Source organism: Pipra filicauda, unplaced genomic scaffold, assembly GCF_003945595.2.
Source record: "Pipra filicauda isolate LSUMZ 115617 unplaced genomic scaffold, ASM394559v2 scaffold100_size2392355_pilon, whole genome shotgun sequence".
Lineage (NCBI taxonomy): Eukaryota > Metazoa > Chordata > Aves > Passeriformes > Pipridae > Pipra > Pipra filicauda.
The window spans coordinates 2,209,392-2,233,118 of record NW_024103441.1 but is presented as its reverse complement, the minus strand read 5'-3'; the positions used below and the strand labels follow the sequence as shown (position 1 = coordinate 2,233,118).

Genomic DNA, 23,727 nt, shown 5'->3' with positions numbered 1-23,727 from the left:
AGGACCTGCATGTTGCTGGATCATGGGCTTGTATAGAAACGGATCATTTCCTGCCCCTTAACAGTCCCCTTACAATGGTTTGAACCTGAACCTGTACAATCAACGTGATGGTTTTTTGTTTGCTTTCGTCTGAGACAATTTTGGATAAGTCACTCTTTGGTAAACTCAAACCATTTTAATACATTTACAAATACAAAGAACTAGATTTAAATAATGTTAAGATTGTGACACAGAGAAATTCAAGAAATATAAAATTTGTACCCATATCCTGCTATTCTCAACTCATTCTTCCAGGGAAAAAGTCACACCAAAGGCACCACAGCACAGGTTCAAGATAAAGGGTTAGGAATAACTGTACATTTCTTGGATTTTGCATGTCTCAAACTTAATTTATCAAAACTTACTTTTTTTTTTTTTTTTTTTTTTTTTTTTTTACATTTAATTGCTTAAAACATACACTTAGGGAAAAAACTATATCAGAAACAGCAACATGTTGTTGGGTGGGTAAACATACAGACTACCTGCCCTAGACACAGACTATCCCTTCCCTTACTGGAAACAAAAGTTCTGTTGTTGCTTCAAGGAGAGAAACATCTCCCCACCCTCTGCCTCTTTATTTAGGCAGTTTTGGGACAAAGAGGCAAATGATGTACCCAATTTAACTGAAACTGCTCCAATGGAGCAGGTGGGGGTTATACTGTAAATCCACGTTTTATGAAATTAATTCTTATTGCAGACTGCCACAATATTAAGAACTAGTGTATTTAATAAAGCTACTGCACAAATATGCCCTAACTTCACAGGGGCCAAAAAGCTGTACAACATAGCAAACCTACCTTTTTGTTTTCCCGTAATTTAGAAAAGCTTTTATTTTCTAAATTTCAGGAGTTAAACAGCATGTTCACAGACGTATTTTCAATATCAGCTAAACAAACATAAGACCCAATAATACAAAACCTGTATTTTAAAGAATTATGTGATTAATTTAACGATTAATTCTGTTCATCAGGTAGAATTCAGGTAGAATGTTACACAGTAGTGTTTGCCAGTCCATGCTTTTGAGGTCTCTTAAGCTATTGATTTTTTTGTGGTATTTTTGGGGGGTTTGTTGTTGTTGTTTGTTTGTTATTGGCTTTGGGGTTTTTTTAGGGGGTGGTTTGCGTAGGGTGGGGGCTTTTGTTTGTTTATTGTTAGGGAATTTTTTTTTTTCTTAACTGTTACTATTATGTTTCACATTTTATATATTATACTGACCTAAATGATGAAGTTAGCACCATTTTAAAAACATATATTTGGTGAAACAAAAAGATTTAGAGTATTTTTAAAGTTGTTGGTAGCTCCTTTATGCAGAAAACAACCACTGAAAATAGCAGAGAAGCCATAGCAACTCTGTAATACTCACACATGAAATAACAGACATATTGCTCAATATTCCCATAGAGTATTTGTTTTTTTATACAAAAAAAGTACAAATTCCAAGTGCTGGCATATCACTTGGAGCTTTAAGTAGGAAGTCAACGTGCACCTGAAAACGGTTCTCTGTGAAGAGACCTATTAAAATACTGCTTGGAAATACTGTGGTAGAAACTACATCTCTCTCTGGTTTTAACCAACCATGAAGAGTGATGAAGTTAAATTTAATTACCTGGTATGGTTCTACAGTACGAAATGAAGGTAGATTCTGAGGCCAGCCAAAACACATTTAAAACCACAATGCTACTTTTAGGTTTGCTAATATTTTTATATATATATATATATATATATATAGATATATCTATCTCTATATATATAAAAAGGTCAGCACCACAGGTTGTCCAGCTTGCATTCTAGACAACTAACAAAACCCCTCAACAGTTTAACCATAATTTAATAGATTTATGGCATTTGGTTTACATATGTTATAAAGCAAAGCTATTAAAACAAGGTAATTCACTTTGCTCACTTTTGCACACAAAGTAATAGTTTAATAAAATGAAAACCAAACAACATTCATTTAAAACCAAAACCATCCTCCTAAAGTCCAAAGTCCTAAACCCTAAGCAGAGAGGAGTCCTAGCAGTTGAAAGAGTGGTATATGGTATCAGCCTTGCCATACTTTTACATTCACCTCAACCAGAATAGGAAAAGTGAAAACATTTTATATATATAAAGCAGATTTATATATATAAACAGACTCACTACCAAAACCAGTTAGTAAGAATAGATTTCATTGTGACACAAGAATCAAAGCTATGATATTCTTTCTCCCCACTGCTGTGTAACTCATTACCAGCAAGAGGATTTCAGAAAATAAGGGAACTTACAGCTTCTTGGAGCATCCAGCAGAGCTGCCAACCTTATTCTAATATCTTTCTCCACTGGAGTTTGTGTCTCGCCAGATCAATCAATAGGGACACTTCAGCAGACTCTTCCTATCTTTTCCCCAGCACAGTCTTTATGTTCTGAGCATCTCCAAAAGTAGAAAACAAACCCCAAACAACTCAGCCTCCTTCAAAAACAAAGAATACTTGTGTAGTCCTCTCCAGAAACCATTTCTAACTGATTTCCAGAAGGTCAGGAAAATTAAAAGGCTGTTACATTTGTACTGAAGATTACTAAAAGAATAAAATACTTTAAAAATACACTAGTAGTGTGCTTGTCTGTGTTGCACTTAAAATGTAGTATTTTAATCAGATGTGTTAGACATTGCATGAATTTCCATACTAGAATCCATGGCTTCAGAAGCTGAAGCATCATTATCTACTTTCTGTTCCACAAATGCTTCTGTTCTGTCTGGAGACTCGACCCTGTTTCTCACTTCTGTTACCCCAGGGTGATTTTTTCGCAAGTGCTGGTTTAGTGTACCCTGGAAAGGAAAGCATTTGCCACAGATCTCACAGCGAAAGGGTTTGTCATCTGTGTGACCACGAATATGATACTCAAGTTGGTCCTTACGGGTGTATTTCTTTCCACAAAACTTGCACACAAAAGGAGTTATTCCCATGTGCAATCGCATGTGTCGATCAAGGCTCCCTTTCTGGTTGAAAGACTTCCCACAGTAAATACAAATTAGCCTTTCATTGTATGGATACCAGTGACCTCTTGCATTTCTTTCCTGTGGACTATTTTCATATCCTGGATTACTCACCATGGATTCACTGTCAGCCCCTTGCACCAAGCCCTGGACATCACTATGCAAGTGACCTGTAGGTACTCGTTTTTGGCGTGCACGACCCCCTCTGAAACAGCTCAGCATTGACCTTGAAGGACTTGTATTGCTCAGGCTCCCAAAGGTTTCTGACACACCTGTAGCCTGGGATGAGGCATGGGTAAATGAATAAACATGTTGTAAGACAGACCCATAGGAACCAACATTTACTGCCACCACCTGCTCTCCGTCCACCATTTCAGTGTGATATCCATCATCCCCGAGGGAAGAGCTGTCAGAGCAGCTTGGCCTGTCAGACTTCTCCATTTTAACTTTCACCTCTGCAATCTGACTTTCCCTTACTATCAGGTCTCCTTGCTCATGATCACCTTCAATCTGAATCTCATATTCAGAGATACTCCCACTGCTCCCTCGGTCTGAATGTCCTTCTTCTTGCAGACGACTCCGTAGAGTTTTGCCTGGAGTAGTTTCCATCCGCAGATCGCTGCCTGCTGTTGGCTGTCGCACCTGAGAGCAATAGGGAGGAGAGATCTCAATAGGGTTGGCAAAGTAGCTGCTGTCTTTAACGCCATTGCGATTCTCTGAATTTTCTTCAGCACCAACAGTGACAGAATCAACATCGCCAACAGTGATCTTTGAATGGATACTCTCCAGGATCTGCGTGCACTTGTCAATGACACACTGCATCTGCAGGAAGCTGGCTGCAGTCAGAAAGCTGACAACGTCCTTCAGCTGCAAAGACATCCTTCCAGTGTAACAGAAAGAAAGCAACTGTTCAAAAACATTGGGATTTTTAATTACTGATATGGATAAGCCACTCATGGTGCTCAATGCTGAATGGTCACGGAAATATGGAGAGCTGGCAGCTAACACAGCCTTGTGGGCGCGGAACGGTTGCCCCTGGATGTGCACAATTATGTCACAGAGCTTCCCTTGCAAGCGGAGTTCGTTTAGCTGGCTCAGAACAGTGTTGCTGTACTCTGGCACATCAAACTGAATGAAACTGCTGCTGTCCATTTCTACTGATGTAAAGAGTAATCTGAAAGAAAAATACAAAGATTTACAACTGAGAATGAATATGGAGTTTTCCGTTTAAAAAATGCTTGCAAATGTTTAAGTTACATCACCTCACTGACCTGTTAAAGGTGCAATACAACAAAACAGTAAGCATAGATACTTGATATAATAAAGAAAGTAGAGTCTTAATCTATGCATTTCTTGCATTTCTATAATGTGAATTATTCCTCTGTGACATTCACAATGGAATTGCTCAGAATACATGACAGGCTCCCTGGGACAGTCTGTGTCCTCAAAGAAACTTTACAATTCCACTCCCTGGCAAGAACTGCAGAATGATACCTCCACCCTTCCAAAAGAATACCAGTTTTATAGCCATTAAGCAAGGTTAACACTTCAGAACCCTGAGTAGGTGTACAAGCCAGACACTACAGTGATACTTGCAAGGAACTGCATTGTTAAATTGCCCAAGAATTATTGTTGGAAGGTACTTCATGAAGTTTGAAAAACCTGCCAGAGAAACGCCACAGGCACGTGTGCGTGTGCATTTGAAAGAAAAGTGTTTGAGCCACCCATGGACTTTCAATTTTTAAAAAAATTTTCTTTTGTGATTTAATTAATTTTTTTAATAAACCACAATGTGAGCTTTGAAGCTCATCCCATGTAACAGTTATTTCCTATCTAGAATGATTTGACATTTAAATTCTAACCTAAATTAAAAGCCATGGGTACTCAACCACCAGGAAAGGACATTCCAAGAGGCTTTAAAGAAATGTACAGAATTCCAAACAAGAGCTAAAGAAAAGCACTTTTCACAGAGTACTGTTGTAGAAAGCACACACATTTGTCACCCTGAGAGTGTCTATCTGCAGCATCATCTTACATTTCCAAGACACTAATCAAGTGCCCAAGAATCTTCAGACTTTTATTGCTATTCTTGTTCTTATTAATGCAGAAGTATAAACACACAATATTGCCACCATACCTGCTTTTCCAATTGAACAAAGAGATCTCAACATCATCCATTGACTTCGGATGCAGGAAGCATGTCCAATGTATCACAATATACTAGTGGATTTTTTTTTCTATTATGCTACATGCTGTAATGGGACATATGAACAATTTAAATCAAATTATGAAAATTCAGGTATTCTAAAAACAAAATCAACAGGTAGAAATACAATAAAAAGCCTGAAAGGAAGAAGTGGAGCTCTGTCAGCTGACTTTCACTTAAAACTAACATTCATAATTTTCACAAATGGAACTTCTTTTCAGCAAATGCAAGAGAGCCAGCTTCCTGACTGGACACTATCTCCAGGTAATGAATACCTATTTAGAAAACTGGAAAAACCTCTCACAGAGCATTCAAAATCAAGTTATCGGAATCGCTAAACATGTTCTCTAAGTTATCAGTGTCATTAATGAAAATGGGTAAGCCAGCCTTCATTTGAGCTTTTACAGTTGTGATGTAAAAGAAGGGGGAAAGACATTTTTCCCACCTGTTATATCTGAGGTGGGAAATAAGGACTGCAAGATGTTTACCAGAAGTGATGTGATCACAGTGATCCATTCAGAGATGGCTTGGGCAGGACAGTTCTTTTATTCAGCAAACAAAGCTATAAAATGATTCAGAGTTGCAAGCTGATTTAAGTCAGAAATCAAACAGTACAACACACAATCAACCCCAGTCCAACAGCGAGGCAGTTACATGGCAAGATTAACCTTGTTATTCTGAGCATCCCTGCATGCTGTACAGAGAACCACTATCCCAGTCCCATAGGGAAGACATCCCAGCAGTTGGATGCCTGTTTGTCACCTTCACTGGTGTCTGACAGGGCAGCCGGCTTCTTACAAACCCAACAGAGCTCACTACCTTTAATTTGTGGGGCTTATTAGCTACACACAGATGCTACACCAGCCACTCCTGATTAATCATTCATGATTCTCCATGCTAAGTGGAGGAAGAACTTTTGCTGACCTGAAGTGACATGAATTGACAAATTACCTGGGTTGAGGACTGTGTACAAACTAAAAGACCAGTCCCCAGCAGCAATAATTTGTCATTCTTGTCAAGGATGTACAGAAAGTTTGTCCCATACTTCTGTAAGGGCTATTGCTTAGCAAAATCAAGAACAACTTACTCCTAGAGAAAATATTAAAATGCAAATTGTCACCACTAGCACTGGTCCAGACAGAAGGAATGAACTAAGGATAGGCACCTGAGTAGAAAAAAAGATGCCTTACCATGGAGAAAAAAAAAATGTCCTTTTGATCATGGCATCTTGGCATCTCTAAATGAATTCACAGTCCTGGGACACAGCCACACATTGAAAATGGACTGTAAACACACACCAGAGAAAGTGTGAGAACCAGGAGGGAAGGACACCAAGGAGAAATGGAACCAGGGTGATACCTGCACATTATCACTCTGTTAGAACATTCCCTTAACTCCATATGCATATACATATCTACAAGTAATTCCTTGTTCTCAGGGTTGTTTCATCTTTCTTTTGGGAAAAAAGCAGCTTATTTTGCTAAAGATGCTAGGAGTAAACAGCACGAATGCTGGCAGTGAGTGCAGAGGATGACGGAGTTAACGGTCTGTAAGTCTGGCTGCCAGTGCAGCAGAAAAGCAGTGAAAACCAGCAACAGGGACCAAGGGAACATACAGTGTTGCTTTGAAAGCAACCAAACAGGTCCAGTACACAAAAATAAGCCCCAAAGCAGTGGACAACAAGGTTCTATATCCACTTGCTTTTAAAAAACAAAGTGAACAAGCGACAGCATGCACTTGTGACTACTTTTCCACCTCAGTTTATTCCTTCACACGCTTCCTGTGACCTTGAAAACATCTGGGGTAGAAAGCTGGGGTTAAATGACAAGAATTTTGAACTGCAACAGCACTTGACAGAAGGGAACCCTACTTCTGCTTTCAGCCACAACCTTATATCTCCAGCTGGAGATTCTGGAACTGATCAGGTTGCTGATAGACACCCCATTCAGGAACAGGCAGGACTGTAGCAGGAACAGCACTGAGGCTGCAGTAATTTTGCCAGGGTTAGTATCAGGGCACCCCACCTTCCTTCCATCAATTAGGGAAAGCAAGACCTGGGGAAAAACCTGGGTGTTACACGCATCAGAGAAACAGGCACTGCTAGCCATGTTTTACTGGTGAATAATGGCCAGAAGAAGAATGATCTTATTCACAGAGATCCCGAATGTCACTAGCTAGAAAATAAAAGTAATCTATAGATTATATTCCCATACACAAGAAGGTTTTATTTTATTTGTATACAGGATCAAGTTAAAAGCTCCATAATAAAATTCTAGTAACATTAACCAAAATAATGTTCAGCAGGTACTGTACCATAATAATGCTCAATCATTCATCAGTGCTGGCAGGCCAGTAGCTCTTACAAGCCAATGTGATTTATGACTGAAACATTTCTGAAACAGTCCTGGAAGATCACTACAGTTTGAAAAGACTAATGAGAACCCCCCCAATTTTTTAACAGCTTCCTTCAAGTTGAAACATCTCCCTAATCTCTTCCCTTCAGGGGTGAGGCATGTAGCATTAAACTGAAGTAGAAAGGCACTGTAAAGCACAAATTAACTTTGGATGCACCCACTGCGTGCTCTAAAGAAAAAAATTATCTCTGCAGTTAACCAGACAGTCAGAATGAAACTTAACACACATAATAATTCTTTACAGAATTAGCACAGGTGAAGAAAAAAAAAAATTAATGCTCAGTCAGAAGTCTTGTTCAGTACCTTCCATAATATCTTGGCACGTGCAGAGGGAACCTCTGTTATTTAGGCTCAGGATAGCCATGTAGAACAGTAGTTCAGAATGATGACAATTTTATTTGCGATAAACAAACTCAAGCATTTGGGGGTAGTGAGAATTAAGACAACTCACAGCAACATGAGATACTCTCACTGTTAAAAGTAATGCATTTTGTCTTGCTTGAGCTTTCACCCCTGCCTTGAGTTAGTGTAAAGTTCGGGCAAAGTCCTGTAGAATTTCAGTCCACCTCTGCACACCTATTCACAGACAAGTCCTCTCTTAAACCTTTTTGCAAAAGTAGATCAAAGTGTTTAAGGTTTTCCTAGCTATTAGGTATCCAAGAAACTGGCTGAAGGCACAGGCCAGAACTGGACACCAGGTTCAGTAAGTCCTAGCAGGGCTCTGTGTTGAGCCTCCTCTGTATTTCTGTAGATGATCCAGTTGCACTTAAAAGAATCATATAAATTCTCTTTGCATCTGTATTATCTTTATTCATCGGGGTTTTATACAGCAAATGTAGGCCACAGAATGAATTTACTAGTAGTGAATTGCTGCCCTACATCTTCAAACAAAAGTGTTCATTGAAGTAACCTGTGAACACCAGTGATAGACATTTAACATTTCTCATTAGATTTTGAAAGAAACTTACTTTAAAAATTATGTTCTATGAAAGCTCTTATTTAATTTAAAAAAACCAAGAATAGATGGTGACAAATCACATTAGGTATTTAATTTTACTGACATCATATAGTAGCAGCAGAGAAGCATCATATAACTACAACACGAAGCTGTGTGTCTGCCAACATCGTATTAGTTTCTGCTTCTAAGTCTGCACCTGTTTAATTTCCTTCATTCACTGAAGTATGATTCACCATTCTCACAGACAGGTGAATGATACAAATTACACTCATTTCAACTCACACAAAGGTGTGAGAAAAGATTCCTTGCATTTTCTTAAGTTAGCTCAGCAACAAGGGATCATTGGGAAAAAAACCTCACATTAAAAACCATTACTGCTGTAGCATGTCTGAAAACAGGAATACGTAGAAAAGCTAGGAGGGTCATAATGAAAATTAAGACAAAAACAAAGCAAAGTGCTCCATGACACCAAGAATGACTCTCCCAGACAAGAAGTGACAGGACAAGAGGAAACAGCCTCAAGCTGTGCCAGGGGAGGTTCAGGTTGGACATTAGGAGGAATTTCTTCATGGAAAGGGTTGTCAGGCACTGGAAGGGGCTGCCCAGGGAGGTTGTGGAGTCACCATCCCTAGAGGTGTTCAAGAAATGACTGGCCATGGCACTCAGTGCTCTGGTCTACTTGACAAGGTGGTGATCGGTCACAGGTTGGACTTGATGACCTTGGAGGTCTTTTCCAACCTTAATGATTCTGTGATACTCCCTCCATACATTACTGCTCAGAGTACAGAGAAAAAGCACGAAAATAAATAGGTATTTATATAGAGCAGTGCACTTCCCCCTTGCATTTTGTAGGAGTCAGTATCTGCTACACCATCTTGTGTGAGAACTCAAGACATCACTGCAAATATGTATCATCATTCAAGAGAATTCTAACCTAGGAATGTAACCCATCAGCTGTGATCATGGAAGTTTTTAGGCAAAGATCATCATCACTCTCACTCCTTTCAGACTGCATTTGCATTAGTCTTCAGATTTACAGCAGCCACACTAATTAATTCTAGCTGTATCCAAGAAAAACTGCCATAAGGTATGTCACAGGCTACAGGGGGTCTCTAAGACACTCTTTAAATAGTTTTTAAAAATAGGGAAGAGACTGTTCATAGAATATTTTTACCAGTTTATACCTCTCATAGCAGTAAAGTATTAATTATCTTTTAAAAGTCAACGTACAATGCCCTTGCACGGCTTTAAGCATTGTCCCACACAGCACTACTGCTTCACTGCAAATCCAACCCCAAAGGAGGGTAGCTTCCCCACTTCTAGAAAACAGATTTTAATACTGCAGCCACTAAAAAAAAAAAAAAAAAAAACAAACCAGAAGAAGGTGAAAAAACCCCATAGTCTCCCATCAATTGAGATAATTTTAAACTACAATAAACTTAAAATAATATAAGCAGCAAATACAATGCAAATATGTAGAACTGGTTTTTGCATCAATTCTTCACTTCTTCTGAAGTGCCCATCAGAATCAAAGAAGAAACAGACAGTTTGCCCAAATTATCTGTAGGAAAGCACACAACAAAGAGTGCATGTGGAATATTACTCATTAGAAAACAGCTTTGAAAATCAGTTTGCTTCAGTTCTATTTTAGACTACAATACAGAATCTGATAGCGTAGTGAAGACTACAAAGCAATTAAAAACTTTGTTACTTTACCTCTTAAAGATGCAGGAAATGCCCAGTTTCCTCAGAAACTGAAGCCAGTTAGTGTGTTCTGCAATATAGTTACTAGAAAGCTTATTTCTTGCACACTTGCATCAGTAAATATCAGAACACTCCAGTGAAAGTCATCATCCTCCCTGTGCAGCCAGAGAGGCCATGCTCTACCCTAAGTACTGAACACCTGCAGTGAAGCCACGAGCAAAGGTCCTGCCTGGTGGGTGAGCTCAGTGCTGCAGGACACAACACCACCAGCTGCCCAGGGAGCAACGCAGTAACTCCTGACACTCGGTTCAGAACAGCTTTACTAATTCAGACTTTTGTCTAACCAAAATTTAAAAGGATTTATTTTTACCTCACCAAGGTCCACAACATGACGAACAGAAAACCACTTCAAAGAGTGGATGATTTTGATATCAAAATACAACCAATTTATTTATATGTATGTACATATATGCACATGCACGCATAGACACATTCCAATACCAGTAACGCTACAAACCCATTCTCAGTGGTTAGCATGGTGCAGCAGGGAAATTGTTGAAATTGCATATTTAGCAATTTATAGGGGGAAAAAAAAAAAAAAAAGGGAGCCTCCTATTTGAACAAATATCCAAAGCAAGCAGATGTAAAAATGAAGTCCAAGGGCCACCTTCATCCCTTAGTTTCTAACTGTTTTCCTCACAACTGCTTGCCTGTGTGAAAGTGATTGAAAGAGTAAAAATGAAACAACCATCAATGCATAAAAAATGTTTCACTTAACAATTAGAAACCTCAATAGAAATAATCTCTAAATTTTGGCTCTGGAAATTAAATTACTACAAAAGAAGTTACAAGTATGTATTTATTTCTGAATGCAGGAAAAAAGTCACTAGGAGGCAAACTGGAGACAAGCCAAGATCAAAAGGTCCTTTCCAACTCAAACTATTCTGTAAGTCTATGATTCCAATACTGACAAAAGTATTCTGTCAGATAAATAAAACAAAGGGACATGTTGGTGATACGTACACCTTAAATCAGCAAGATCTTACAAGTAAAAATGATCAAAAACTTTTATTTTATGCACAAATTTCATAATATCCCCATTATGTAATGCTAAATAGTCACATCTGAATATCTGACAACTTTGAGACCTATGCTTTGAGAAGCCACTATAATTATAAAAAAACACCAGCTTATATTTTGAGACTCAGGATATATATATAGGCAGAACTTTCACAAGTGGGGAGTGAGAGGAGGGGGAGAGGGCTCTTGAACCTCCTGCTATCACAATATTATTTACTACCAAGGTAATACTTCATCACCATTGTGCATTTTAATCCATCCACTTTTCTATTTTTTTTTTTTAAGGCTTAGTCATTCTTCAGCAAATCATAACTTTTTGGCTTCAATGTTTCTTTTAGGCAATGAAGTAACTATATTCTCTAGATATCAGCAACATTTTTTGCAGTAGATTTACAGTAGCTGTGAAGAGCCCTTTTCATAGTATTTTTCCAACCCGTTACCTGGGACAGACGGAACAGTTTGTGGCTGTCCCTAGACAGGCGATGAAGCACAGTCACATTCTGACACAGATGTTGAGGATTCTTTATCGACTGCAGTGCAGTTAATCCTATACCACCTGGTTTTCCCTTGGCGACCAGGCTCTCCTATGTCAATGTTTCTGAGACTGTTCTGGCGTGTCCCAAATTCACTCTCAAATATGATTTATTCTAGACCAAAACCAAATTTGCATGCCGTGCACATCTGCGGGGATTTGGAAAGACCTTTGCATTAAAGAGATCGGGTTTTCACTTAGGATTTCCACTTCCTCTGACGGAACAGTAGCGGCTGAAGGGTCCCAAACGTCCCGGCAATGAACACGTCCCCGAAGGGGCCGGGGATGTGACGCCTCGCCCGAGGTAACAGCAGACCCGACACACGCGCGCCCGACCCGCTCTCTCCGCGGCAAAGCTGCACCGGAGACACCGACTCGGGTGACGCGACAGCCCCCGGCGAAGCGCGGCCGGGCCAGAGCAGCCCCGGCAGAGCCGCTGCCGCCGCTCCGGGCGGCCGAGCCGAGCCGAGCCCCGGCCCGCGGCCGCCGCTCCCGCGGGGCCTGTCAGGTGCCGGGACCCCCTCCCCGAGCACGACTTCGTCCCGCCCGGGAGCGCCGCGCCCGCCGCTCACCTGGGGCTGTCGGGGGCTCTCACATGGCGGGTCCCCGGCCGGCCCGGCCCGTTCCCACCGCCGCTTCCCGCCCGCTCCCGCAGCCACTCGCACCCGGAACTGATTCCGCTGGCGGCCGTTCCGCTTCCTGGTGCCGCCCCGGCAGCGGGCGGAGCCCCGGGGCCGTCCGGGACCCGCCCGCGGCGCTTCCCGGGGCCGGGCGGAGCCGCCTTCCCGGTGCGGCGCCCCAGGGAGGTAGAAGGGTTCGAGCTGTGGCTGAATCCGGCGTGAAAACGGGTAGAGCCGCTCCGAGAACTCCCACGGGGCAGCTCCAGAGGACAAACGCGCTCAGAACCCCACCGGGCCCTTACAGAGGCAGTGAGGAAGCTTTTGAGGGAGAACATCCCCCACCCCAGCTGTAAATTGCCACCTTTATTGAGCAAAGAATTAAGAAGTTCACCTGTGTTACACTGTCCCTGTAACTCACACAAATCGCTTCAGCATGCATGCACAGGGATTTTTGTTATCCTGCACATACTTGTCGTTCAGGTAGTGCAACGACTCAGTGTTTTACCAGACAGTTGATGTACTACGATTAAAGTCAGAGTGACTGGTGCAGTAGGTCCTGCTGGGATATCCACCTGGTCTAACTTTGGACACCACATTCTGTCTTCTTAAGGTATGTCTTTCTCTCCCTATAAAACACAGAACACAGTCTTCAGAAATTAGACATTAAAGCTGATCAGATAAAGCAGCAGCCTGGGGAGCATCCTGATGAGGGCACAAATAATAGAGCTAAAGAACACACACACAAATTGTATTTGTTCACTCACATAGAAGAAACTCGAAAACTTTGGGCTTGTTCTTACATGCATTCAGTAAGTGTAACCAACAGCAAGAGAAAATTAATTTGCTTGTACCATAGTCCATTTGATTTTGCTGAAAACTGAGAAGCCTGGTATACAAATATTGCCTTCTCCAGGAATTAGCTGAACATGCTTTCAATGAGAGCGAGTTCATTTTTGCTTAAGTAGCAAGCAGCAGCTAGGATGGTTCCACAAGGGCAGAGCAGATGGAGGCTGGACAAAATCAATTGTTCAGGATGAGTATATGAATTTAGTCAGGGAGAGAAGGAATCCTCACAGGAAGATAAGGGAGACTTAGTCTTTAATACTTTTCCCAGTATGAAATTTCTTTCATACTTAGACAAGAAAAAAAAAATCTATATTTTATCTGTACTTACTTAAGTGTACCAGGAGGTTTTGGAGACATGCAGTTGCTGCTACTCTGTCTGTGTGTTTTGGAATTTCCCTATCAGCATGTACATTCTGTATTGTAACTTCAGAGATCCCCATTCTGCAAAAGACAGTTATAACAAAACCTGTTTGATGAATCTGAACTAGCATGGAAACTAATTACGTAAAGCAACAAGGAAATGGGTCCAATTCTACAAATTCATCAAACTTACTGTGTTATAAAAATCAGGTTTTAGTTTAGTTTTTAATTAGACCAGGCTGGCATGTTCTCAATATTTCAAGAAGACACATTACCAGATACTTTTTCTTTATATATTTAATAAAGTTATATATCAACAACTTTTGAATTTGTACTTTTCTTTGAGCGCTTATTTTGGCAAAGTGAAATATTAAATACTAGTACTAGACATGCATTCCTTTCAGTCAAGCTTAAGAAAACATTTACAAAGTTGACAGATAACGTTTATTAAAACATGTTATACGAAAAAGGGGCATGGGACTCTTCTATAAGAAGAAAATATTGAACAGTAACATTAAATTAAAACCATGCTGTACAATTAGGACAGCAATATTTATAGACAAAACTATCCAACCTCTGCAATACAGGCATAACATCTCACAAAATATCAAGTTATGCAAATTTACTATTATAAATGACTTGTTTAGAATAAAAACTTATAGCTCATTAAGGAAGATTCACTTGCATAAACAGTTACATTTCTGAAAGAAATATGGAATCCCATGAATAATAATAAAAAAAAGAGCAGCAATTGACAGACACAGGCTTCAAGCAAAAATCAGAATTTACAATTTAATCACATTAAAAATATACCATTTTCTTTTCCAGCATCTTCCCCTAGGGCACTGACAATTTACAGCTAATAGCTAAAGAAGCCAAGCTATCCAATGAAGCAACTAAATGACAAAAAAACAACTTTCATTTATTGTTTTGAGAAAGGTCCTAATTCTGTTAAAGCAAAATACTCAATATACTTCTGTAGGTCTCATAATTCAGACAGGTCACCTTGCTGGCACAAAGCAAAAGGGTTGAGATTACAAACCCTGATGTGCCTCTATTCTTTCAGGCTCAATAATACAAGGCCGTCAAGGATTGGTTTTATAATGAGAAACACAATACATCAGCCTTTGATCATCTGCCTTGCTCATGATACAGAACAGTTTCTCAAATTCAGACACACCTCAGATGAAAAAAGCTGAGACCAAAAACTGTACTGACAGTACCTTCTAGAGTCTACCTGCTCACTCATAAAACAAAGAAGGTAAAGTTTAAAAAATGAAACAACAAAAAAACACACCCCAAAACAACAGTGGTATCTGAAATAAAAGAACCTCCTACCTCAAAAGGGTTTGATATACACCTAAGCAACCCTGCTAACAGTTGAATTTTTCAGAATGGCAGTTACACAGATTCCATGGTAATTAACATCTGAGTTACAAAATGGAATGAAAAGGAACTTAGCTGTAGTATCATCAAGTATTCTTACCACTGCTAGGACAATGAATGGCTTCACAGCAGCAGGAAATTCTGAAAGCCTCCTGTGTGTACAATGATGCTGGTTTTCAGAAGACACTTTACTACAGCCAAAAGCCACATTATTGAAGGTAATGAAGCATAAGGGAAGATTAATGAAATTCATTGTATACATACGCATTCATATTTTATATATATATATATATGGATCACTTCCCTCCTCCCCACAAACAAGAAATAATTTTTTGTACCTTGAACAAGACCACTCCATTAGCAAAGATTAAGAGCCTGACAGAAGCCTTGTCTGTGTATCTTGGCTATGTAGAACTGCAGTGGCACCAGTGACAGGGGCTGCAGGGGGGATGAGTGGCCAGAGCTTCTGAGCTGCCCTGTGCTAGTCAAGTGGGGTTCAGCCTGCACCAAAACAGATGTGGACAATCCACTGCATGCCAAAATCTCAACCAGAGGTGTGCATGTTGCCTCTGTTTAAACATATTTAAGGAAGAGTGGCAGCTGCTAGCAAGAGGTGCAGGGAGACACATACAGAGAATATACTCCTGGGGACATGTGGAGAAACTGAAGAGCTGCTCTTGGGAAAATACCTGGAGAAGTCACTGAGGATATGTATAGACATACTCACAGAAGGACACGCTCTGTGTCTGAGATTTACTTTTGAGAGGACTTTGGCCTACAGCTAAGCCATGCCAGAGCAGTACACCTCTGAAGTAACTGAGGCCCACAGGAGAGCCAGACTGGAACAGACCCATCCCTGAAGGGACTGTGGCCCGGCGTCACCATGAACAGTGACACTAACCAGCCCAGAGCACCAGAGGACACCCACTAAGAAATGAAGAGCATCAGACAAGGCAGTGTGCATACGAGCCCAACCTCCTGCGTGACCCTCACCTCACTAAAGGAAACGGCAGGAAATGCAACTCTTGGTGAAAACAAGGGAAACTGAGACTACAAAGGAAGGGAGGAGAGGTGTTAGACTTAAGCTGAACCTGAAGCAGGGAGAGGAAAGATGTTTTTTTAAGTGTTTAAGTAATTTTTTGTTATTTTTTCCCCCCAATACCTGAAATGGCGATTAGAAGTTTGTCAAAGGGCAATACATTGAACTCAGGAAAAACACCACAAGACAACTGTTTCACCTGTGCCATGCAAAAGTAAGGATTTTAGACATGTATCTGAAGCTGCCCTTAAATCATTGAACCTCTCAACTTGATCTCATGACAATCAGATCAGTATTTTCCTGCAATCAATTGGTTTCATGTAAATTAACATCAGCCAAGTGCTTCAAGATCAGTGGAGCAACATTTGTTGGACTTTTAAGACAATGCCATAATATGGGGTAAAACAGCTATAGGCAAATACTAAAAGGTTACTATGCATGCTAAGTCATTAAAAAAGGACATGGTTCCATAATATGATCTACTGGACCTGCTATAAAACCTTTAAAGTGTCTCTCGCAGTACAATTTATTTTAAAGCTTTATTTCAAAGTAATCTAACTGCAAATAGAAGTAATGTTTAACCTTGAAATATCCCATATAAAAGTCATTCCAAGCTGGTAAAAGAAACAGTTTTGCTGGCAGCTCTGTAGGATGGTCTGGGTTTGACAGACATATTTTTTGCTTGACCATGGTTTTCAGACTGGTGTTTCTGTCCAGCCTTTTTTATGGTTAAATGGGAAGAGGCACTCTTAACCTTTTTATGCAAAACTAAAGTGACAATTTCAAAGGGGCTGAGAACTAATGTAATATACAAGATCATTCTTGAAATGAGTATGTGAAGGAACACCCTGGATGTATTCAAGGCCAGGTTGGATGGGGCTCTGAGCAACCTGGTCTAGTTGAAGGTGTCCCTGCCCACAGCCGGGACACTGGAACTAGATGATCCTCAAGGTCCCCTTCCAACCCAAACCATTCTATGTTTGTGTGATTCTAATGCCTTCTCTCAAACGTGATGATGGTACTTGCAGAAATGACACCCTATATGTGGTAAGGCCTTCGAGAATGGAAAAATAGGGCCACAGAGTGCAAGAACCCTTTCCACTACACTCATGTAAACAGGCAAGCATTATAATTTTTTTTAAATATTAAAAAAGACAGTGTTAGCAGTGTGGAAACAAACCATAAGGGGAATATAATTTCTAAGTTTAAAAAACATACTTATAAAGTTTTATGGTTTGGTTTTTTTTTTTTTTTTTGTTTAAATACAAAGTGCTTCTATACATTAAGCAGGCTACAGTGTTAGTGAGCAAAATCCCTGTTTTGGTACCTTGATCACAAGGGTTATACATGGCCGCCATAATATTTGTAGAGTTCAATTAAGTGCGAAGAACAGGAACTCTGTGGTGCTGACCATTCGTGCCCATTGCCAGCAATGGGTTCATTGTATTTGGGAATATCTGTTTTAACAAAACTCCATATGAAAAATATCTGAAGCATTAGAAGATTAAGAATTAAGAGCCTCTTAAAAAAATTAAAGTTTGTAAGTAGAATGCCAGTAAAGAAATTACAGTAATTACAGCCCACTGAGTAGTAAACCCTCAGCTCATAGCAGACATTCATGTTCAGGATACAGTTCAGTTGCATCCTAAGACAGTTTTTAACTGGGAATTAAAAAAGAAACTGCAAAAAAGAAACTGAAGAGTAATAATCTTTGTGTGGTTTTGCTTCACTATACAGGGTCATCTGTTTCAGTACATTATCCTGCACACTGCAGTGCCTAATACAGAAACTGGGGCCGCGCAGGCTCGGGCCTTCAATGCTGGTTAATATTTTTCCTATGTTATCAGCACTGTACTTGGACATCACCTCTTTCTATTATAGCCTATGTATGCTCTAAAGGCTCTTTCCTTTTTATGTTTCAGTAAGCTACTGAGAAGGGTTAATTGCTTTTGCATTGGACTACATTAAGCTTTCAACCCAAAAATCCTGTTGTCACCTTTACAACTCATGCCTTCCCTCTCCCTTCAGAGCTGGCAGCATCTCTCAGAACTGTACACACTCCTCCATCCATCTCCACAAACGAGAGCCCCACACATAGATCCTAATCCTAACAAAGAACAAGTGCCACTTTCCCAGCAAGAATCCCAACTTCAGACATAAGCATGGTACCATGTTCTGCAGTACCATTAGAAGATCCAAATCACATACTTCCTACTTTTTTTCACAAGCAACTTCATTTGAAGAGGTAAACAACTCTGCTCATGATCACACCTAACCAGTCACAGTAGTTTAGTACCAAGAATCTATATTATAGTTCTTACTATAATAAAGAATTATAGAGTAAAGAATTAGAAGTATAAATACCTACCAATGGCTACATAATTTTCCTAAGGCAGGTTTCAAAAACTAGATAGAAGTTCTCAAAGAAGTTTTTGTACCAATAAAGTCAGTTCATGAACCCAGTTTGGTACTTGCTACTGTAGTAAGTCACAAAAATTTGAACAAAAACCTACAGTTTAAACATATATGGTTACTTTGAGTAAGTTCCAAATGTTACATATTACTTTTTTTCATACTTATTACACACACTTCTAAAAGCTCTCACGATGTAGCAATTAAAATCTAATGAAGTCAAGAGTCATACAGCATTAGACCCTAGAGGAGCAAGGACAAATTATACTTAATACATATTGAAGTTTATATATTGATAAACTACATTTAAGTGCTTTACAGACTTTAAATAAAAATTAGCACAAAATTAGACATTTGTTTTACTGAAGATAGATTAAAAAAATGAAAGACAGATAAAGGAAAGCCAAAGCACCTTTACCACTGCCTTGCATTCAGCAATACAGCAAAGGCTACTGAATGACATAGACTATCTAATGATGCATGGGAAGTACGTTGGAGTCTTCAGTTTGAGGTGAAATTCTAATTTATTTTTTTTTCATTAAAATGTGAATCATATAACCCAATTTGGTCATCTTAGTTTTCTATTAAGTAGTGCTACCTGGATTCCCGCTTCATCTAGGTATTTTCAGGATTTTTGTCAATTTAGAGCTGAGTTTTACTGTGAATTTAGATGACTTAGAAATACAAGAGGGCTTCTAAATACTGCTGTGATTACCATCAATGTCAGACTCCTTTTACAAGCACCTTTCAGATTAACCATTTGCACTTCACACACTGAACACCTGGAGTAATACTGCAGAAAGCAAAATATGTTTGATCTGTTTATACCAGCATAATCACTAAAACTTGTTTTTTGAGAATGTACAATAGCAAGTACCAGACATTATTTGCATAATTAGTTTATTTTTCTTACTCTATTAGACAAGTGTAAGCACTAATGTCTTAGTTCATCTCAGTAGTACTCTGCTCAGCTTTACAAGCTTGATAGGACTTGGTACAAGAAGTCACATGCCGATGAAAACTGTCCCGCCACATAAATCTTTTCCCACAGATGTTACATTCGTATGGTTTGATGCCTGTATGAATTTTCATATGGCCTACAAGATGGTGTTTCATTTTGAATTTCTTACCACAGACACCACAGCCATAAGGTCGAAGACCGAGGTGCATGCTCATATGCCGATCTCTCTGACTTTTGTGTGTAAAACTTTTTCCACACTGACAAGGATAGAGCTTATCAGCATGGGAGAATCCCGTGAGAGATGTTTCTTCTTTAATCCCGGCAGCCATATCAATGCCCTCACCATAGCCTGCTGCTATCATAAGATCCTGTCTGTGAGCACTTAAATTGCCCTCTGCCCTTTCACCAGAAAATTCTTCCATGGACGAGCCATAGAAGTCAACTTGTTCATCATAATTACTTTCATCTGCATGTTCATCAAATTCTGTTTCCATCTTTTTGTCACCTATGTGAAAGTCTTCAACACCCGAAGACTGGATTGAATGATCTGCTTGAATCGCATTCATGGATTCAGAAACTTGGTGTTCATCATAAGGATTATCAACACCTTCACAGTCCTGTTCAAACCTTTCAGGTTTCACATGGATCCACCGCTTGTGAGACATGATGCTGGGTTTGCTATACATTGGTCTGGTATACTGGTACTCTGCACTATCACTAGTTCCTTCTTCCCCATCCTGACTGGTCATTCCAGTGCTAAGTCTATCATGTTCTGTTGAAGAATTACTGGGAAGGTACTCGTGTTCTGTCAGCTGACACGACAGCTCATCTTTAGAGATTTCTTCTTCATTTTCGCCATCCCTTAGTTCCTGCACTTTGTGGAATTCTGTCTGTCCTCCAGAGCCAAGTTCAAAGGTTTCAACAAGGCCATTGTAATTACTACTGCTTGGGGACTGATGGTCACTGCCATGATTCATCTTCTGACACAGAACTGTTGGGTTCCCCTCTAGCACTTCAGTGCATTTATCCACTACATGCCACATCTGAAGGAAACTTGCTGCTGTCAGATAACTGACGATTTCTGGTGCAGGCATTACCAGCCGGCCTGTGTAGGTAGACAGAAGAATGTTTTCAAATACTCTGGGATTCATCACATCAGGCAGGACTATTCGCCTGCTGTTTTTCAGGAGAACCTGATCACAGAAGTAAGGTGAACTAGCTGCAAGAACAGCTTTATGGGCTCTGAAGAGGTGGCCCTGAACCACAATGGACACATCACATAATTGTCCTTGCTGGCGCTGTTGGTTCAACTTCTGCAAAATGGTGCTAGAAAAATCTGGAAATTCCACTCGAAATGAGCTTGACCCAGACTCCATTTCATTACAAATTAAGTGTTGTGCTGCAAGTGAAAAAAAAAAATAAATCAGAAATTCTGCTTAGTCAATTACTGACCTTTCCATTTCCACCTAAACTTTTTCTTTAACAGACTCACGTGGAACTCAACCCAACATCTTCCGGAACCTTATGTCACTGCTGTACTTGTATTTCTCCCACTCCACCTCATTTCTCTCTCTTCTGAAAGCCATACTGAGGCCACAAATTCCTATGCCAGCACATTTTATTGTGTTTCTTCTCTCCAAGAGGACTCATCCACTACAGCAGGAGATACAAAGAGCATGTTACCCAGTTGGGATAGACTAAGCATTTCAAGCATGAGTTTTGGATAACAAATCAGTTATTTCATGAAATTATAGCAGTAGTGCTCTAATTCCAGGATATCCCAGAGTTTGTAACAGCATATGAAAGATTCTGTATTTCAACTGCCAACAACCTCCTTGTTCCCCCAACAAACACTGATTGTACTCATGAAATATTTCACTTCAGACGAAGTTTTCAAAAGCGACTGTATCAACTCACCCCATGACAACAGCAGCACAGGCAGAACCCCACTGAAAAGGATGCTTATGACCCTTCTCGTGACATTTCCCTGTCATTTCATTAACTGGAAGGTAGAACAGCAACAGCTTGTACAGCTGCAGGACTATAATCCAATTTTTAATTCGAGCCTATCGAGATGTTATTATAACATTACTTTCAGAAAAATCTTACAGAATTTAAAATGTCAATCAGGAAATTGATATTCTGCTGTACAGAATTTTTCCTGCCTGAAATGTGAATATTAGTAACAACACAACAACGATGTGCCAGAACCTCAGCTAAGAGCTCCCAGATTTTCACATCTGTGTTCCCACATCATCCAGACATCTCACTACAAAGTCCCTTAAGCAGTAATACAACTTTCTGAAAAGCATGATTGAACTTTTTAATTGAATTTGAGATAAGTTTGCATGCTACTATCATTAAAAACTACAGAAATTTAAATCCAGCCATGAAAGACCAACATTACCTCCTTTGACTTGCACCATTTTCAATTTGATAATGAGAAGATTGAAGGCAGTGGGATTCCCAAAGAGCCACAGGGCAGCAAGTGGTATCCTCTGCCTAGTTATGTGAAGTTGCCACCCACACAATTGCAGACCACCCTTAAATCTACTGTCTTCAGCACTCCTCAGTTTTTCTCCTCAAAGTACCAACCAGGAGACCAAATCAGCTACCGATACTTTTCCAGGGAGCAATGGAATTCTGTGCCTGCCAGTTCAATTGTTTATTTTTCTTACCAATTTGCTTAAAATAACTTGACATAATTATTTAAGTACTTTGAGTTACCTTATACCTTGTGTACATTACGCCTACTTTTTTTAAACAATCAGATTTTTTTATACAGATGTAGGTCCTTACCTCCCTTTAGAATATTCTCAGATTTCAGATTCTATTTTTCAACACTAGCCTATAAAAAAGATAAGCCCTCAGGACATGTTCAACTGAAATTTAAAGACAGTTGAACATGTAGAATTCATATATAATTCTGTATATATGCCTGTAGATGCCTGTAGAATTTACACATAATTCCTGCTAATCTACACTGCCAACTTTCAACAAGGACTCAGCATGTCACCAGAGAAAAAAATCCAGGTGGTAGCAGACTTTCATGCATTTTAAGGTCTCATGAAAACAAAATGTAAGGAAAATATTTTCTATTAGCAAATCTATAAACATCAGGAAAATTTCAGTTTTCCAAAGGGGTTTCACTTCCTCCTTCTACAACCTGTTCTGTTTCTGCATTTTGTTTACCCCAAACTCATAAAGTCCTTCTATTTCAACTAATAATAAAAAAATTAGTCTCCATGCTGCAGGGTTGAGTGAAACATACAAGGCACATATTAGTTGCTTTAAAATAAGGTTACTTCTAAGAAGTGCGGGCAGGGAGTTCCTTCCCCTCTGCACACACAGACACCGATCTCTCACCCTCCTAACGCCCCCGCGCAGGGCCCGGCTCCAGCCCGCGGGCCCGGACAGGCCCCGGCATCCCGCGCGCCCGCGCGGCCCTGCCGATCGGCTCGGCCCGGGGCGGCCCCCGCGCCCCGGAGCGAGCGGGACCCGCGGCCGCGGAGGGCAGGAAGGCCTCGTGCGCCGCCCCACCCCAGAGTGGGCCTGCGGGGCGGGCCCGGCGACAGCGTGGCCTCCTGGTGGCCGCGAGAGGCAGCATCTCACCTACGGGCTGCGGCGTCTCTCGCATAGCGGGCGGTGCGGCCCCGGCGCTCGGTGCGGCCCCGTCCCTGCCCGCGCCCAGCCCGGCCCGCGCCGGAAGCTGCTCCCCCTCTTCCGGCGGGCACTTCCGCGTTCCGGTCACGTGACAGCAGGACACGCATCCCGCTCGCGCCGGGGCTGCGGCGGCGCCCCCTGGTGGAGCCGCGGGGGCTCGCAGGGGTCTTACAGACCCACTGGGCCGGGCCGGGCCGGGCTGGGCCGGGCCGGGCCGAGCTCTCCCCTCCCCTCCCCTCCTCTCCCTTCCCCTCCTCTCCTCTGCCTTTGCTCCGCAGCTGCTACCCAGGGTGATACGTTCAGCGCTGCTGTGGGCACTGCCAGGACGGGAGCACCAGACAGTACGGCTGGAGCCCGCTGTCCGCGCCGGGGGCTGGCTCGGCCCGCGTGTCCCGCACAGACCCTGAAGTGCTCCAGCGCCGGGACTGTCCTGCAGCCGAACCGCTCTCGTGGCCACGCTCCCCCCACCCCCGTGACCCCGCTCGGGCCCGCCTGCAGGGGGCGCTGCTCCCCGCCCAGGCCCGTCCCGCGGC

General features: G+C 41.1%; 2 protein-coding genes across 9 annotated transcripts; both read right to left on the bottom strand.

Moving 5' to 3' along the window:
- Nucleotides 1-427: 427 nt before the first annotated feature.
- Nucleotides 428-13,133, bottom strand: ZBTB34 (zinc finger and BTB domain containing 34). 4 transcript variants are annotated; one of them, XM_039384285.1, is made up of 3 exons: nt 13,100-13,133; nt 5,151-5,265; nt 428-4,187 (listed from the first exon to the last, which is right to left on the bottom strand). In XM_039384285.1, the coding sequence occupies exons 2-3, from the start codon at nt 5,189-5,191 to the stop codon at nt 2,666-2,668; spliced, it is 1,563 nt and encodes a 520-aa protein (XP_039240219.1). In that variant the 5' UTR covers nt 5,192-5,265; nt 13,100-13,133; the 3' UTR covers nt 428-2,665. The 4 variants fall into 4 exon arrangements, with proteins under 4 accessions (XP_039240219.1, XP_027597197.1, XP_039240288.1 ...); XM_027741396.2 differs by lacking the exon at nt 13,100-13,133 and adding an exon at nt 12,480-12,564; XM_039384354.1 differs by lacking the exon at nt 13,100-13,133 and adding an exon at nt 11,816-12,278.
- Nucleotides 12,873-23,316, bottom strand: ZBTB43 (zinc finger and BTB domain containing 43). Of its 5 annotated transcripts, none has more exons than XR_005564757.1 (3): nt 23,144-23,205; nt 13,702-13,814; nt 12,873-13,153 (listed from the first exon to the last, which is right to left on the bottom strand). XR_005564757.1 is itself a non-coding variant. In XM_027741347.2 (3 exons), exon 3 carries the CDS (start codon nt 20,905-20,907, stop codon nt 19,513-19,515), a length of 1,395 nt encoding a protein of 464 aa, XP_027597148.1. In that variant the 5' UTR covers nt 20,908-20,930; nt 21,024-21,184; nt 23,144-23,240; the 3' UTR covers nt 14,016-19,512. The 5 variants fall into 5 exon arrangements, 4 of the variants coding, with proteins under 4 accessions (XP_027597148.1, XP_039240415.1, XP_027597145.1 ...); XM_027741347.2 differs by lacking the exons at nt 12,873-13,153; nt 13,702-13,814 and adding exons at nt 14,016-20,930; nt 21,024-21,184 and having other exon boundaries at nt 23,144-23,240; XM_039384481.1 differs by lacking the exons at nt 12,873-13,153; nt 13,702-13,814; nt 23,144-23,205 and adding exons at nt 14,016-20,930; nt 21,024-21,184; nt 21,939-23,015.
- Nucleotides 23,317-23,727: the final 411 nt, after the last annotated feature.